Source organism: Amborella trichopoda, chromosome 7 (genome assembly GCF_054954075.1).
Source record: "Amborella trichopoda isolate Santa Cruz 75 chromosome 7, AtrichopodaSantaCruz75HAP2 v2.0, whole genome shotgun sequence".
NCBI lineage: Eukaryota > Viridiplantae > Streptophyta > Magnoliopsida > Amborellales > Amborellaceae > Amborella > Amborella trichopoda.
The window spans coordinates 8,728,368-8,747,837 of record NC_142342.1 but is presented as its reverse complement, the minus strand read 5'-3'; the positions used below and the strand labels follow the sequence as shown (position 1 = coordinate 8,747,837).

Sequence of the window (19,470 nt, the reverse complement as noted above, 5' to 3'; positions counted from 1 at the left end):
AAAGAGGGGACGTGTTTTAGTGAGAGAAGGATGAGAGAGAGGAAGAGGGGACATGTTTTAGAGACAAAGAAGGAGATAGATGGAGGGTAGAGAGAGAAAGGGCCTGGTAGAGAGAGAAGAGAGAATAAAAAAAACTGACATAAAGAGGGAGAGAAAAAATGGCATTTTGGTCCCAATTTTATTGTCTTCTTGACTGGGGGTATAAATACAAAAAAAATCAGTCTTGGGGTTTAGGGTGGTATATTAAGAGTATTGGGGGTAGAATGTCTAAAAAGTTGATTTTGAGAGAATATTTATAACTTGCCCAAATTTTTATAAACGAAAATAGATTTTTGGGCAATCGTAAAACTTTTTAACACTAAAATTGTATCTCATGACAGTTTTGAAGTGGGCCTTCTTTGGTTGTTTAAAGTTGCAACTTTAAGAACCACACCCTTTTCTAAAACCACTCATCTGATTATTTTAAAGTGGATCCCGAAATTTTAGATCTAAAATATACTCCTATGTTGTTTTTTTTTTGCTCAAAATATATAGTGATCTCTTGCAAGATGCACACTTTTCTCTTTTTTTCATTTTCTCTTTTTTCTAATAAACTTAAAGCTCTTTTTTTTTTTCTAATAAACTTGAAGCTCTTTTATTTTTGAAGCCAAACAGTGACTCATCTATACCATCAATTGATGTCGATATATTGTAGATGGTATAATGTGGATGAGACACTTATCTAATTCTCTTGTTTCAAACTAGGAGGGGACGTGTTGATCAAAATATTATCAAGAGATTACATATACATGAAATTGCAAAAAATATCTAGGCTCCAAAATACTATATGAAGTTCCAATTTATCTAAAAGTTTACATGGTCCCACCACATAAGAATTTCAAATTCCTAATGAATACATTTGACGGAATTTCGAGGTTGCTCTAATAGGCGATAAAATGAGGGAAAGTAGACTTAGGTAGCATCGTCATAAGCAGTATTGACCTAGAATAGGACCTATTAAGATGAGTGATTTGGTTCAAATGGAAGACTCTAAAAAGACAAGAAAAAGTACCAAAGGACATCATGGAAACAGTGATAACAGATATGGTCATTTATAGTCTTATCAAGCATATGGGCATTAATAAAGTGGAATAGTGGAACACGTTTTCAATTATGCCAACTCATGGTCATGTATATTTTGATAGATGTTTTGAAATTAAACCAAATAATATGGGTAATTACTAAGTAATTGATATGTTACGTGTGTTTTGATAAATTTCTTTTAAAATACAGGTAAGACTAACTTGATAATTTGAACTATGTACTTTTGTTTGTGCATCACATGGGCTGCTCGCTGGTAAATGGCTGACTTGTAGCTTTCAATAAAAGGTTAAAAATAGCCAATAAGACGATAACAAATAGGGCAATGATTTCATGTTGTTGGGTTTATGTGGTTTTTAAAGGCTTTATGAGTGTGTAATGAAAAACATTTATTATAGTGGAACATAAACTCAGTGGAAGTGTGGTCCCTCGAAAACCATACTAAGCACATGATATTTACAGATACCGGACTGTGCTTGACGATCTAAGTCAGTCGGTTGAAAAACCTAAGGTACCTGAGCATAAAAAATAAGCCGAGAAGGGTTTTTGGGTTGGCCATTGATGATATTAGAGCTTATGCCTAGATGAGTGAGTTGAGGGATTGTATGACCCTTGTGTGTGATGGTAGGCCTACAGAGACGGGGGCCAAAACCTCATCCATGTTCCATCATACGACATGCATATAGATAGATCGGTCGGGAAAGCTAGATATCCACATTTGGGTAAAGCATATGCATGTGCGAGAGATACTCCTATGCGTCATAAAGCTGTAGTCGCATCAGGTCGTGGTGACCTTGACTTCTCTCTAGGGGAGGACCTGTAATCCACAGACTGGGATTGCGACTCCTTGGCTCATCGACCAAACTTTAGTGACCTACTAATGAGCCTCTGCTTAGACTGTGGATCATGAAAAACACTTGGTCGGTTTGATAAAACAAGTGTGGTCTGTAGCCCACAGTTGAAGGTGGAGTATCCTATGATTGTTGATTGAATTCCTGAACCATATGGATTCACTTCCCATCATATTAATTTAATTGTATTCATTTTATTATTAAATTATTTTAGATTTATTATTTGAATTTTTATAAGTCTTTTGATATTTTATTTCTTATTTTTGACTAATAAAAATGAAGCTATTAGTATATAAAGTTATAATGTTTTAAAATTTATTTTGTTTAATTTTAAAATATTTATTAAAAAAATACATGGGGGCCTATAATGCACTTGGGCCCACCATGTGGGTATTAGGTGGGGCCCCACATACCATACATGGGTGGCATGCCCCACCCTTGGATACCTTATCTTGTTGCTTTGTCTTCAGGTTTATTAAATGTGGTAACTATATCTTGTAGCATATGGTCAAATATTGATAAGGAAATATTGACCATATCTTATCTTGAAGGAATATCTTGACTTGATATTATTGGAATATTCTTATGGAAAATATGAGATGGAATATGCAATTTATGGCATGCACTATATCTTTAATGGATTTAATTTATTTAAATATATTGATAGGAAAATGGTTTAAAGAAAGGGGGATAATGGTTCATGCATTTTTTATAAGGTTGATGGCCCATCTATGAAATGTATTTGAATTTCAGGTTAGTGACATTTTCACGGGTCTTTCATATATATATATATATATATATATATATATATATATATATATATATATATATATATAAAAGGAGCGTCACCTGGATCAAATGGACTCTCGAAGGGTTTATTTTAGTCAAAACTAAATCGAATTTTAAAAATATAAAAAAATATAAATAATATTTTAAACTATAATATATTAGTGGACTGGCTAAAACTGATCAAACAACGGTTTTGAACCAGTGTTAAAAAACGCGACTTTGGGGACAAACTCGGCCTATGCCAGTGTTGATTTTGAGTTGCACAATAACAATGTGTTCCAGCCTTACCAAGACACATCTAGAAATGTTGATTTTGAGTTGCTCAATAACTGTGTTCCAAGAGATGGCAATACCAAATGTGACGCCATATTATTTCGAGATCGAGATGATCAATTTAAATGGTTTTCCAATATCAAAACAACTATTTTTGGTGGATATTTGAAATGTGCCTTACTTCTATAGTACAAGGTTCACACCTCATATAAACTTACTCCAAAGAATACATATGTTTGAAGGGTGAATTCCCGTGAGGTGAAAACCTAACTAGCCATATTTTTTTGACCCCAAATTTCATGGGTGTGAACCCCTCGAGCTAGCAGCTAATGTCCCGGACATAAATGCATCTTTTTTGTGCTAGAAAAAACTTTTAGCATTTTGAAATTGAAAATATGACCTCCCATTTTTGGGCAGCCACATCAAGTGTTTAGAAAATCAAAATCAAAATCTAGTTTTCTAAAGGAGAATGTTTACATAAGGTTGACGCTTTAAGTTCTAGAATAAAGTGAACCTCAAAAGCACATCGAAAACTGCTTTTTTGATGTTGGAAAACCAGCTAAGTGATCAAGTTGACGTTGGAAGCATAGATATAGAAAAATAAAAGATTTTAAATCTTAAAAATAATACATCTTGTAATATAGTTTTTAGATTTTTTATTTTTAAGATTTTTATGTGCTTATAGATATACTTGATTTGGACTATTTTTTAGTTTAAATTTTTAAAAAAATTTATAAAGACCTTTAAAATTAAGTTTTTAGACATCCTAACCCACAATACTTTTAGTATCACATCCTAGACTCCAATACTGTATTTTTTGTCCACGCCGAAAAAGTCGCGTGATCATTTTCCAATAGCGGATCCATGATACCTATTTCATCAATCGAGCAGTTGGATCTGGCGGGGGAGAAAAGGAAGTGTGGAGAAGTTGGCATCACTGATGAATTTTACAAAACTTCAGTGGAGTTGGTGCCATTGTTGGAGGAGGAGCTGCTCCCGCTAGATTTGGAGGTGAAATCGGCAATCGGAATGAGAGAGAGAGTTTGGGTAACGCAGGAGGCAAATGCAATGAGAGAGAAAGAGTGACTTTTTTACATGGAAAATAAAACATAGCATATGAGACCCGCATGGGTTAGAGAGAGAAAGAGGGGACGTGTTTTAGTGAGAGAAGGATGAGAGAGAGGAAGAGGGGACATGTTTTAAAGACAAAGAAGGAGATAGATGGCGGGTAGAGAGAGAAAGGGCCTGGTAGAGAGAGGAGAGAGAATAAAAAAAACTGACATATAAAGGGAGAGAAAAAATGGCATTTTGGTGCCAATTTTGTTGTCTTCCTTACTGGGGGTGTAAATACAAAAAATAAACAGTGTTGGGGTTTAGGGTGGTATACTAAAAGTATTGGGGATAGAATGTCTAAAAAGTTGATTTTGAGATAATATTTATAACTTGCCCAAATTTTTATAGACGAAAATAGATTTTTGGACAATCGTAAAACTTTTTAACACTAAAATTGTATCTCATGACAGTTTTGAAGTGGGCCTTCTTTGATTGTTTAAAGTTGCAACTTTAAGAACTACACCCTTTTCTAAAACCACTCATCTTATTATTTTAAAGTGGATACCGAAATTTTAGATCTAAAATGTACTCCTATGTGGTTCTTTTTTTGCTCAAATTATATAGTGATCTCTTGCAAGATGTACACTTTTCTCTTTTTTTCATTTTTTCTTTTTTCTAATAAACTTGAAGCTCTTTTTTTTTTTCTAATAAACTTGAAGCTCTTTTATTTTTGAAGCCAAACAATGACTCTTCTATACCATCAATTGATGACGATATATTGTAGATGGTACAATGTGGATGAGACACTAATCTAATTCTCTTGTTTCAAACTAGGAGAGGACGTATTGATCAAAATATTATCAAGGGATTACCTATACATGAAATTGCAGAAAATATCTAGGCTCCAAAATACTATATGAAGTTCCAATTTATCTAAAAGTTTACATGGTCCCCTCACATAAGAATTTCAAATTCCTAATGAATACATTTGACGGAATTTCGAGGTTGCTCTAATAGGTGATAAAATGAGAGAAAGTAAACTTACGTGACTTCGTCATAATCAGTATTGACCTAGAATAACACCTATTAAGATGAGTGATTTGGTTCAAGTGGAAGACTCTAAAAAGACAAGAAAAAGTACCAAAGGACATCATGGAAACAATGATAACATATATGGTCATCTATAGTCTTATCAAGCATATGGGCATTAATAAAGTGGAATAGTGGAACATGTTTTCAATTATCCCAACTCATGGTCATGTATATTTTGATAGATATTTTGAAATTAAACCAAATAATATGGGTAAATTACTAAGTAATTGATATGTTACGTGTGTTTTGATAAATTTCTTTTCAAATACAGGTAAGACTAACTTGATAATTTGAACTATGTACTTTTGGTTGTGCATCACATGGGCAGCTCGCTGGTAAATGGCTGACTTGTAGCTTTCAATAAAAAGTTAAAAATAGCCAATAAGACAATAACAAATAGGGCAATGATTTCATGTTGTTGGGTTTATGTGACTTTTAAGTGTGTAATGAAAAACATTTATTATAGTGGAACATAAACTCAGTAGAAGTGTGGTCTCTCGAAAACCATATTAAGCACATGATATTTATAGATACCGGACTGTGCTTGACGATCTAGGTCAGTCGGTTGAAAAACCCAAGGTACCTGAGCATAAAAAATAAGCCGAGAAGGGTTTTTGGGTTAGCCCTTGATGATATCAGAGCTTATGCCTAGATGTGTGAGCTGAGGGATTGTATAACCCTTGTGTGTGATAGTAGGCCTACAGAGACGGGGGCCAAAACCTCATCCATGTTCGATCACACGACATGCATATAGATAGATCGGTCGGGAAAGCTAGATATCTACATTTGGGTAAAGCATATGCATGTGCGAGAGATACTCCTATGCGCCATAAAGCTGTGGTCGCATCAGGTCGTGGTGATCTTGATTTGTCTCTAGGGGAGGACCTGTAATCCACAGACTGAGATTGCGACTCCTTGGCTCATCGACCAGACTTTAGTGACCTGCTAATGAGTCCCTGCTTGGACTGTGGATCATGAGAAACACTTGGTCGGTTTGATAAAGCAAGTGTGGTATGTAGTCCACCGTTGAAGATGAAGTATCCCATGATCGTTGATTGAATTCCTGAACCATATGGATCCACTTCCCATCATATTAATTTAATTGTATTCATTTTATTATTAATTTATTTTAGATTTATTATTTGAATTTTTATAAGTCTTTTGATATTTTATTTCTTATTTTTTGACTAATAGAAATGGAGCTATTAATATACAAAGTTATAATGTTTTAAAATTTATTTTGTTCAATTTTAAAATATTTATTAAAAAAATACATGGGGGCCCATATTGTACTTGGGCCAACCATGTGGGTATTAGGTGGGGCCCCACATACCATACATGGGTGGCACGCCCCACCCTTGGATACCTTATTAAATGTGGTAACTATATTTTGTAGCATATGGTCAAATATTGATAAGGAAATATTGACCATATCTTATCTTGAAGGAATATCTTGACTTGATATTATTGAAATATTCTTATGGAAAATATGAGATGGAATATGCAGTTTATGGTATCCACTATATCTTTAATGGATTTAATTTATTTAAATATATTGATAGGAAAATGGTTTAAGGAAAGGGGGATAATGGTTCATGCACTTTCTATAATGTTGATGACCCATCTATGAAATGGATGACTTAGATCTCTCACCCTACAAGTCACCTTGATCAACGGTTCATATTCAATCTCAAGAAAGAGGCAAACTATGAGAACCCTAAAGAAACTCTAGACTTAAATTTCACTAGAAATAGGGGTGCTCTCCCCCATCTCAACATACCTCTCTCTCTCTCTTCCTTAGGGACCACCTCCCTCTCTCTACTCCCTGATTTTCTCTCTCTACTCTCTCTCGCCTAAAAAGCCCTAGGGGCATGCCAACATAGAGACTCTCTCTCTCTCATGATCTAATCTAAGGGTTGAGAAAATTAGGGTTTGAGCCTAATTATTTTAGAGTTAGGGTTTTGTAAAGATTTAAGGGTGGTTACCTAGTTTGGCCGAAATTAGTTTTCCAGGTTTAAGATTGAAGCTAGACTGCTGATCCCGTGCCATTGGATGTGGTGACTCGGTTTGGGGTGTAAAAAGCCCGATTGAAGTAATTGAAGGTGCATCAAAATTGCATATGTTGGAATTGAAGGTGCATCTGTACTATGAATTTTAATGTTGACATTAAAACTCACTTTTTGCCGTTTGAATTCTTGATTGTGGTTGTTTGAGATCATGGCATTGTGGATTTCTTGTTTTTCCTTTTTATTTTTATCTTAGTCTCTCTCAATATGGATTTTCGAAGTCCAAATGACGTCCCCAAGCATCTATACCCTGCTCCCCACTAATTACTTAATGATAGTTAGGGCTGGCAATGGGCTAGGTTTGCTGGCCCAAGCCTGACCCAGCCCTGCTCAGGCCAAAAAGGTCTTAGCCCAAGCCCGGCCCTAGCCCTATCAGGGCAGGGCTGTGCAATATAAGACTAAAAAATAACAAAAATACAAATAAAAAGAGTGTCAAGTTGGGCTGAAGTGGGCTGACCTTGGCCTAAGCCCAGCCTGGCCCTACCCTTGGGCCATGGTTGCCCGGCCTTTCGGCCATATCTCGTGGCCCAGGTCCCAGTTATGTAAGGCCCGGCCAAGCTGCCCAGTCCATTGCCACCCCTAATTATATAGTAAAGACATATGAACATAAAAAAAAAAACAAAAAAGTAAAAGACAAAACTGTGGAAAACAACAACCACAAAAAAAAAAAAAAGATGAATAGTAAAAGAGGCATGTAAGTGGTGAAAGTTATTATTGCTCCACTGATGTTGCGGTATTTCAGTATTTCTTTTCAAACTCGGGCCCAAAAGCATATTTAATTGTAGGTGCTTTTGTTAGGACTTCTTCCTCTCCCGTTTTTGTTTTTCTTGGTAGTCAGGACAGAGGACCGCCGCCTTAAAACTCTTTATTTCTTGATCCGCTAAAGATTTGGGACAAGCTTCTCAATAATTAAATGCATATTAAGGTGCTAAGATATATATTAAGGTGGTAAGTTATATATTAACGAGCTTCTCACACAATGGAATCTTTGTTTAATAGTCACGGACGAACAACTGTTTTACTATTATATCAAAGTAAACACAACAGCTCTTAAATTTACTTTTGATACAAGGGGGTCACAATTCATTTTAACTATTAAATATAAAATCGGGTGGATGTATTTATTTAATTAACCAAACTCAAAGTTCAAAATAAATTTTTTTGAACTTTATGACATACACAAGCTATTAGATTAGATTTCACATGGGATGATTACATGCAATTTCCCATACCAAAGGTAAATGGTTTAATGTATATAATCTCTAAACAATAAGCGTTCATAAATTTTGAAAATGTGTCTCTATACATATTAGTCATGTGTGTTCTGGTAGGAACACACTATATGCTTATCCACATTAACAAACGACGCACTTAGGAGGATTTTTTGTCTCAAATTTTTGGGATACATTCTAAGAACAGTAGATGAGTATTTGTTCAAAACTAAGACAAGGGACTTTGAGGTTTTGAGCACATAGATATGATGGTTTTAAAACTAGAAGGTTAGTACATGAAATTTTATTTAGAGATATGGATATCTAAAAAATGAACTTTTTAGACATTTTACGTTCCAATAGTTTTAGTATCATACAATTAATCCAATCATTGTTTTTTTTTTTGCTTTATCTGCCAATCAAAAGTAAATCCTTTAAAAACTAAACTATCATTCCCCTCTCTCTCTTTCTCTCTCAGCCCTCTCCCTTTCTCTCTCTACCTGCCCTTTCTCTACCCACCCTCTCTCTCTTTCACTCTGTACTGGCCCTCTCTCTATTACTACCTTTCTCTCTCTTTACTTGCCCTTTCTCTACCCACCCTCTCTCTTTCACTCTCTCTTTACTTGCCCTTTCTCTACCCACCCTCTCTCTCTTTCACTCTCTACCAGCCCTATCTCTATTATTACTTTTCTCTCTCTCTTTCTACCCACCCTCTCTCTACCTCTCTCTCTCTCTAAACTTGGCTTTAGAAGTCTCATAAGACGGTCTGACACACTTTTGTATCGAACCATAAAAAAATATATTTCGGCACAAAATTGTCTTGAATCGGTCAAAAGCTCCTAATTTTTTTTTTCGGTCCGACACAAATATGTGCCAAATTGTTAAAAAATTGCACTGGAAATCTAGAAGCCCTAGAAACCGGTCCAGCACAATTTTGTGTCGAACCGCAAAAAGGATTTTGGTCAAGCACATTTTGCCTTCTATATTTCTAGAAGCTTGTGACCGGTTGTGCCGGACCAAAATTTTTTTTGGAGAGAGAGGGTAGGTAGAGAGAGACAGAGGGCGGGTAGAGAAAAAAACAAACATCGTAGTAGAGAGAGGGTAGATAAAGAGATGGGACAAGTAGAGAGAGAAAAAAAAGAGAAAGGGCAGGTAGAGAGATAAAGAGAGAGAGGGTAGAGAGAGAAAGAGAGGGCGGGTAGAGACAAAGGATAAGGGTAGTTTAGTTTTTAAAAGATTTACTTTTTGACTTGGGTTTAAAAGCAATAAAAATAATGATTGGGTCAAGAGTGTGATACTCAAAGTATTGGGAGTAGAATGTATACAAATTTCATTTTGGAAGATATCCATAATTTTTCCTTTGGTTTATTTACCTTTTGTATTATTTACCTTATTTATTTTTATATTTTCCTAAGAAATTTATCAAATTACCCATAGGATATTGACTATTTAACATTTTACCCATATTTTGAAAAATAAACAAGGACACCATTTAGCTTTAGTACAAAGTGGTCACAATTAATCTTCACCATTAGATTGCAAATTAGATGGCTGCATTTATTCTATTGAAGTTCAACCTTCAAAAGAAATTTTCTCCAACTTTGTGATATACCCATGCTATCAGATTTCAAATTGGATGATTGTAAGTAATTGTGACCTCCTTTTATCAAAGATAAATGGTCTCAAAGTATACATTCACTATTTTTATTTTATTTCAAAATAACAATAAAAGAATAGATGATCATGAGTTGGAACACTAGTAAACTGGTAAATAGTTACCTGTCGTCAGTATACTGATAAATTTTCCTATTCTTTATAGGATTGCAAGGTGGAGGAGGTTTGGGTCCTAAAATTACTCAAAAATAGGGTTTTACTCATTTAAAAACTGAAGACAAGGATGGGGTTTTACTAGAGGGAGTGAACATGCCTTGTGATCCTCCGTCCGGATCATATAAGCAGTCAAAAATATGTCAATTCAAGAGTGATGACAACAAACAAGTGAAACTTCTTTACACACCAGGCATGAATCGCATGGCCGGCCATGGGAACGCACCACAGTATTTATTTATGAACACTAATAGCACAAGAGCTATTATGCACAAAAATGGTTAGCTTTTGGCCACTGCTCCTTGTACTCTCAGCAATTCTTGAAGTGATCCAAATCCTGTTGAATAGGAAAGCTAGACGACTAAACCTGCCACCAGGACCTGGCGGTTTTCCGGTGATCGGAAACCTGCATCAGCTTGGGGAGCTACCCCATCAGTCACTAGCTCGCCTCTCGCAACAATATGGTCGACTCATGTTCTTAAAGTTGGGCAGTGTTCCTACCATTGTGGTTTCCTCTGCAGAGATTGCTAAGGAGGTAATGAAAACCCAAGACTTGGCCTTTGCCAATAGACCAGTCCTTGTTGCGGCTGAGCAACTCTTCTATGGTGGGACTGATGTGGCCTTTTCGCCCTACGGCGAGTACTGGAGACAGATTCGGAAGATTTGCGTACTCAAGCTGCTCAGTACAAAGAAGGTGAAGAGCTTCCAGTCAGTGAGAGAAGTGGAGGTGGCTTCCATGGTCAGTGCCATCTCTGCCTCTTCTCATGGTGACACTGTGGATTTGAGTAAGACGTTCTATACCTTAACAAACCGCATAATTTGTAAAGTAGCTCTGGGCTACTCTGGAGGAGATCAAACTGAGCATAAATTTTACAAGATTATACAGGAATTAAATTCCTTGTTGGGTAGCTTCTGTGCTGCTGATTTATTTCCCTCGATGGGGTGGATTGATATCCTCACTGGATTTCATGCCAGGCTCAAGAAGAACTTTCGAGAGCTGGACTGTTTCCTCGACAAAGTGATTAGAGACCACAAGGTTTCTGAGGCGACAACCACAAACAAAGACTTTGTTGACATTTTACTGCAAGCTCAAAAGGATTGCAGTCTGGATATTCCCCTCACATTGGATAATCTCAAAGCTATCATACTGGTTCTCTTCCACACAAAATTTCGTTTCCCCTTTATGTAAAAGCCTCGGTCTGATAAGTAACTAAATTTCTCATATTGTGCAGGACATGTTTTCAGCAGGAACAGAGACGTCGGCGACCACTCTAGAATGGTTGATGTCCGAGCTCGTAAAGAACCCAGCAGCAATGAGGAAAGCTCAAGAAGAACTGCATCGAGTTATGGGGGTAAAAGGCAAGCTCAATGTATCTGAAGATGAAGTACCCCAGTTGGAATACCTTCACTCTGTAATCAAGGAGATCCTTCGGTTGCATCCTCCTGTTCCCCTCTTGGTTCCACGAGAATCGAAGGAGGGTACCAAGATCGACGGATATGATATCCCTCCAAAGACAAGAGTCTATATCAATGCTTGGGCCATAGGAAGACATCCCGATTACTGGGATCGAGCAGAGGAGTTCTTGCCAGAAAGGTTTATGACTAGTACAATCGATTTCAAGGGGCAGCATTTCCAGTTCATACCATTTGGGGCAGGACGAAGGAGTTGCCCTGGATCTTTATTTTCTGCACAGACTGTTGTGCTTGCTGCGGCCAATCTGATCCACCATTTTGAGTGGGAGGTGCCCCCTGATGGTCTAGACATGGCTGAATCCTCAGGGATTACTGCACACAGGAAACATCCTCTTCTTCTTCTTGCTACTCCACGATATATTTGATTTGTATTTGAATTTCGCGAAACATTTTTAGGGGTGTTTCATATGTAATCATGTAGTGTTATCGGAATCAAATTGGCCCTTGAACAAGTGAGAATCAGTGAGAAATTTAATTTAGTTAAAACCGATTCAACACTAAGTCGAATCGGTTTAACTAGATTTAAGTCGAATCGGTTTAACTAGATTTTAAAATATATATATATATATATATATAATAATTTAAAAATATACAATATAATAGAAAAAAGTTGCCCATCTTGTAGAGCCCGTTGAATCTATCAAAATAAGCTAACAAGCCAAGTCAAATATTAATTTTGAACTATTTTTTTACCAAACCAGGGTTTTTTTAGCTCTGAGACTATACGAGACAAAAACATTGCAGTCCAACCACTCGGACCACTCGTTTGGTGCCGTCTTGATAACGTTTTATGCTAATACTCCAAAAATGAGAACCGCAAGTTAGAATAAAGAAAGGGAACATGTACAATGACCCTCGTTACTAAGGAAAACCCTTGGTCGTGATTGATCCAGACATCTAAGCATAATACTTGAACGGTAATAGTTGAGAGGAAAGCCAAAATTTTGGTGTGAAACCATACTCTTGGAGTTCGCAGTCCCTCCTCTCCTCATGGTCCATGACTGATTGGATGGCTAGAACTCGCATGGCTCGGAAGTTTCCATGGTCACAAGAATTGTAGCGTACTTCTCTTGAAGAAAAAATATAATTGCCAACTAAATCAATTGTAATTGGTTGATGGCGGGGTTTGAGAAAACCCTGATCCGGATCAGAATTGCTAAATCCACATCAGAAATCGATAGGAGCGATCTAGATCCTACCATATATTGGGAACTGGGTGGTTCTCGAAAGAACCAACTCAAGGAACCGGTTGACCACGTCACTATTTTTAATTTTATTTATTATTTTATTAATTAATATTTAATTTAAATGACTAGGCCCCACCTCTTTTGTTTTTACTGATATCTGGCCTATTGGGCTTACAAAAGGGTGGAAGTTTATTTTGATAGCATTGGCCCCATAAAAACCTTTTATATATATATATATATATATATATATATCCACGATGTAGGACTAAATAATATGAGCAAATACATTTTTCTTCGTGTATCATTTCTACGACCCAAAAGCACCTCTCTTTCTCTCTCTCTCTCTCTCTCAAGTGTGTCACATTTATTAGGCTGAGAATAGGTTGGATCGGGTTCGGATCCATGGGGATCTGGATTCGGATCCAAAAAGTACATGGCTTGGAGATATAAAAAAGGGGATATGTTTCCATTCCCCCCACGAGCTCGATCTATTTCACTCATTACACCTTCCTCCACAAAGGCATCTGTCGAAGAATCCAAAATCTTCAGATGGGATCCAAATCAGTATCCGATCGGGTCCATAATATTTGGATCCAGATCTATATACCAAAAGTATACATGGACCTAGATCTGAATCCGAACCTGATTGGATCCAACTAAAATTACTTTATGTATTATTTTATATCTGTAAAATAATATAAAATAGTATATAACAAAAAAAAACTACTATATAACATATATGTATAGATATATAATACATTAATATCCAAGTTTCATGCATATCTAAATTACTCTTCATATCCAAATTCTGGATTCGGATTGGATCTATAGGATCCAAATCTTGGATCTATATCCAGGTCTGGATGGGATTTGAAAATTGGGTTTTTAATCCAAACAAGGTAAATTCTTAGCAGTAATTTTTATGGACAAAAGCACCTCTCTATCTATCATTTCTAAGGCCAAAAGTGCCTCTCTCTTTCTCTCCTGTGTGTGCGTGTGTATGTGCGTGTGCTATCACATTTTTTTAATATCTCATGCATAAACTCATACGCTATATGGCCTGTTGCAAATCAAATAAGATTTTACTCTTGGTACTTAGTATTTCTCAGTCTTGTCCTCAATCATTTAACCTCTCAAATTCTAATTCTATGACTTTTGTTCCAGATTGTGTCACTTGGAGTATTAAAGCACGTATTATATCATCCATTTTCTCCAAGCACAAATCTTATGATATACAAAAGCAACAAAAAAATTTCATGTTCATATAATTCATGAATAACAGCTAAATTTAAACTGTAAACTTCCCACCAACGGAGGTGTTAAAATAAAAAAGGAAATGTAGTCAACAGTTTTGGAGATCCTGCACACCGCCTTCTAGTTTCTCAGTCTAAAATCCAAGACCTTAAACCCCAAAATTCACAATATATTCTTCTTTTTGCACCCTCCCTCATGATCTGTTGGGCCAAGTTCATGGCCTTTTGGGTGGTCACTCTCCTAATCTGCCTCTGCCTCTTCCTCTTTCTTCCACTCCACTCCGCTGCCCTCTTTTTCTTTTTGGAAAAACCTATCACTCTCTCCCTACCCTTCAATTGCCCTTCTCCAACCGCTCAAAAATCACCTTATAATAATAATAATAATAATAATAATAATAATAATATTATTATTATTATTATTATTATTATTATTATTATTATTATTATTAATATTATTATTAATAATAATATTATTATTATTATTATTATTATTGTTGTTATTATTATTTTCCTCTGCCGCTTCTTCCTTAAAAAGCACAAAATGAGCATCAAAATTTTTGTAAAAATATTGTATTAAGATTAGTATAAAAAAATTGTATCAAAATTAATATCAATAGACACTCACACAAAAATCGGCAGCTCAATATTCACGTACTTTTACAAAGTATTGAAAGTCCATAATGCTCTACCCCCTTTTTTTGAAAACTCAATTGCAAATTTTAAGGCCAAATTGGCCAATCGAATTGATCCACTGTTCCAGACAGCCAATCCGCTAATGTGAACTGATTTTTAGGATGGGCAAAATGGAACACTGATCTGTTTTTCCAAACATTGGTTGATGGAATAAGAGAATGGACGGTAAACCCAGTTGACTTCATAGTATACTACTTAAAACAAATACTTTTTGTTTTTTGGGGCGATGGGGTGAGATATAGTTCACTCGTAGGAATCAAACTTGACATGTAGTATTACTAAAGTCAATTAGCTATTTTTTATCTATTTACAACAATTTCATTAAAAGACAACCAAATACATCGCATTCATCTCATTACTGTAGACATGAGGGTACATTCCTAGTGTAGGGGTATACCCAATTGGACCACACCCTCTTTATGTTTGACTTACGTTACTGCATGAAGGGAGGTGGGAAAAGGTTTCACTTCTTCAAGAGGGGTTACCCTCCTATGAATGGGATGCACTATGCACGATATGGGTACACATTCATGAGGAGGTTACTCCTACATGAATGAGATGGTCATTTCTTTCATTATAAAAAGGAGGGGTGGAGGTCTCTACACACTACAACACACACGAGAAAGTGTGAGAGCTAAACTCTTGAGAGAGAGAGAGAGTACAATCTCTCTTCATTTGAGTTCTAAGAAGAGACTCAGCCCTAAGAGATAGAGTTGTACGCGAGAGTTTAGCTCGGACTGCTCTTCATACCGCATTTGATGGAGTATTCTTGAGTTTCCACCTCGCGTGGGATTTGTGGTGTGGAACAGATTTCGGCAGCTCTAGTAATTGTTGAAGTTGATCATTTCTCTCCACATTCGTTCACCAGAAATCTTTTTGTGAGTACTCAGGTATGATACTCGGTTCCCGATTGATTATTTTGCTTATGTTTCGTTAGTTGGATCGTTCATTCCAATATTGGTATTAGAGCCATCGTGGAACCGGGTTCCCGATTGTGCCCGCATTATCTTTTCCACGTTATGTTTTTTTAAGGCTTGGTTATGATTAACCTATAATATTGCAAAGTGCACATGATGGTTATATTAAAACCATGACCAGATACACTATGCAACTTTATGCACTGACCATATAGTCATGTACGCCTTACAGATTGAGGAGTCACTAACCTTATGTATGGGCTATGCAAGTTGATGCCTACTAGACCATGAGCGCCATGGCTACCTGATTTTTATAAGTATCACATGCTAAGCCATACATGCAGGCTCTACTCACTTTTTTGGCATTTTAAGGCCACAGGTAAAGTTTTTTTTAGTTGGAGTGCATCTAAGAAGATGTACCACTTGCAAATTGTGAGTTATTTGATATGCTAGATCCAATCAAGAAATTTAGTAATGATTACAAGCAAGAGCTCAATGTGGCCACATGAAATTTTCATATCAAAACTTTTAAGGGTTAAGTTTTTTCAAATAATTAGACAATTAACAAACGTAAAAATGATAATCTTAGTGCAATCATGAATAAAAAAAACCATTAGACATCCATATTAATAGGTGCAATTTTATTGTTTTGACTTAGAATGACTTCTAAAAATATGATCACGGATCTCACTAAAGGCGAAAAGTTGAGTGAGAGTAATTTTCTTATGTGGCATAGGAAAATGCAATTCCTTCTAAGTAAGCAAGGTACTCTTGAACACCTAAATACTATTAAGCAAAACCTGAACAAGGTACCGCAAAGGAATTTTGCCATAAATATGAGGCATGGGACAATTTTGATCATAACACTCGCTTTACTTTGCTAAATATTATAGATGATGACCTCATTCGTGAATTTGAGGGATTCACCATAGCTAAGACTATGTGGGATGCGTTTCAGAAAAAAAAATGCTAGCACTTCTGCTGCTCATTTACGAGCCTTATTTACGGCTTTTGAGACATACAAAATACATCCGAATGTGTCGATGATAAATCACGTAAGAAAAATATCTCAAATAATACATGACGTCGAAGCAGTTGGAAACAAACTCAATCACGAGCAACATATACTCGGATTTCTTAGGTCTCTTCCAAAATCCTGAGAAAATATCAAGTCGCTAATGTTACACAATGAAGCTGTAACAACTTTTTCTTAGCTTTCCCATCACCTTGAGATAGAAGATGAATTCCTCTCATCTTTTGGAGTTGGAACCGCTCTAGTTGCCCAATTAAACAAGCCTTGAAGTCGTAAACCTCGAGGCAAGTATAGGAATGGGGCACCTCAAAGGAATGAGCAACCCAAGTAAGAGGCTGAAGAAAAGAAAAAGGTCGGGCATAGACGCGGGAAGCACATAGAGGACAAATCTAAAATAACTTGCTACAATTGCAAGAAGAATGACCACTATACACGCGAATGTCTTGAACTTAGAAATGTATGAACTGATTTCCTTAGCTATACAAATGTTTTCACTCAGGTGCTTGTTGCTCATTTTACAATTTATTGGGTTGATTGTAGATTCAAGAGCGACAAAATATATAGCAAGGGATCAAAAAGGGTTTGTTGAGCTCCAAACTTTGCCGGTTGAAAGTCAGAAAATCTTCATGGGGAATTGATGCTAGAAGTTAGAACTTACCAACTCCGATTATGAAATGGACAGATCCTTCTTCTTCATGACGTCCTCTATGTTCCCAGACTGAGAAAAAGTTTGCTTCTAGTTCTATGTCTAATTAGAGATGGTTGATTGATCAGTTTCATGCTTAATTATGCTACCTTTATATTTCCATATGGTTTCACGGTTATTACCATATTATGAATGACTTGTTTATTTTAGATAATGATGATGTTAATGTTTTACTTCCTTCTACTTTTATGACATCTGCATCTTTTTCCACCTCTTATGTTATATACAACTCTATAATGTGGAATGCTAAGCTTGTTGTCTTTTTCACTTCTTTCTACTTGAAGGAGAATATATAATGATCTGATTAACCAAAGAAGGATTGTTGCCTTTTTCTAAAATAGACTTGTCTATCTGTCAACCATGTATAGCTGGAAAGTCAACTAGAAAATCAATTTCTAAAGTAAAGAGAGCAATTGGTCTTCTAGATATAATGCATTTCATCATTTGTGGTATGTTTAATGAGATGGCTCATGACGATTTCCGTTATTTTATTACATTTATCAATGATTATTCTCGCTATGGGTATCAATGATTATTCTTGAAAGCAATAGACTGATTTCACAGTTTTATGCCAGAGGCTGAAAATCAGTTGGACAAAAGAATTAAGATTCTTCACATTGATCGAGGGCGAGAATACTTATCTGATCTATTTAAGAAGCTTTGTGAGAATAAGGGAATCCGTAGCAAAGAAATGATGTCCTACACTCCGCAAAAAAATGGTATTGCAGAAAGAAAGAATCGCATTCTGTTGGACATAGTTAAGTTTATGATGGTTCATGCCAACCTCTCAATATCATTTTAGAGAGATGCACTCCTTACTGCGATGTATGTCCTAAACAGAGCGCCATCAAAATCTATTCCTAAGATCCCTTATAAGTTATGGACAAGTAATGTAGACACCCCATTTTAAATATAGCAAATTTATGGTTTTCTAAACACTTAGGACCAAATTATCCTAATAGACCCAATTTAATTAACCCAAAACTACCCAAATCATATCACAACTTGAAGTAAAGTCCGAAAGCTTTCCAACGGTCCAAGAATCGCCTAAATCGGACTTACGGATAAAATGATATAACAAATGTCAATTTAGTCCCTATGTGACCCAACTGTCGGGCTACGAGCCGGGCTGTAACAGACCCGACAGGCCCAGATGTGGGCTGCTGATGCAGTCAACCCATTTGATGACACAATAAAAGCATTTTTTTTAATTAGATAAGGCTAAAACTTCAAGATAAATCCAAAAAGTTTTGAAAAAATTTCAAAAAAATAAGAAAAAATCGCCAATTGAATCTTATAAATACCCCCTCCCTCTAACAAAAGGGGAGATAAAAAGAGACCAAAAAGGCCTTAGAAATTCTCGATATTAGGAAAATTAACCAAAAATAGGAAAAACTCTTAGAAAATTCCTAAAAATTTAGGAAAAATCCAAAAAACTTAGAGAAAATATCAGAATTCATATTCAACTATGGAGATCACAAAACCCTTAGAAAACTAAGGAAGTTCTCCTCCAGACCCGAGAGAAACAGATAGAGATTGAAACCTTAGAGCTTTAGAAATACAGAAACCCTAACCTTTTGAGACCCTAACCCCCAAGCTTGAGAAAACCTAGACCTAACGCATAACAACCCTAGATCAAAACTAGACTTAGGGAACAACAACCCTAGATCTAACCCTTATACACCAGAGATCAGTTGGTCAACATTCGAATAAGAGAGGCAAAGAGGACCTGTTCTGATGCGGGCGAGCCCTCGAAGGCTCAGGAACCCCGAGCCATCGAGCCCAGTTTGGTATTGTTTCTTCCTCTCTCTTTTTTATTATTTTATTTATGTTTTTATTTATTTTGATATGTTAACTTTGTCTTAAAACTATATTTTAATGCTTTGGATCATGCTGGCTCTGCCATAGATCTGAGAGTAAATCTGCTCTTTTTCGGGCAGTTCTAGCCTCAGATCTGAATTCTATC

At 36.2% G+C, this 19,470-nt stretch overlaps 1 protein-coding gene across 1 annotated transcript; it reads left to right on the top strand.

Moving 5' to 3' along the window:
* The first annotated feature begins 10,509 nt into the window (after positions 1–10,509).
* Positions 10,510–12,167, top strand: LOC18444138 (cytochrome P450 71A1). The gene is made up of 2 exons (XM_006854316.4): positions 10,510–11,392; positions 11,475–12,167. Exons 1-2 carry the CDS (start codon positions 10,520–10,522, stop codon positions 12,078–12,080), a joined length of 1,479 nt encoding a protein of 492 aa, XP_006854378.1. The 5' UTR covers positions 10,510–10,519; the 3' UTR covers positions 12,081–12,167.
* The last annotated feature ends 7,303 nt before the right edge of the window (positions 12,168–19,470 follow it).

What these genes read in the sequence shown, in the direction of transcription:
- LOC18444138 (XM_006854316.4), top strand. Translation starts at nt 10,520, where the DNA reads ATGGTTAGCTTTTGGCCACTGCTCCTTGTACTCTCAGCAATTCTTGAA. An exon ending in ATCTCAAAGCTATCATACTG is followed by an intron (nt 11,393 to 11,474) that starts GTTCTCTTCCAC and finishes CATATTGTGCAG; the next exon opens with GACATGTTTTCAGCAGGAAC.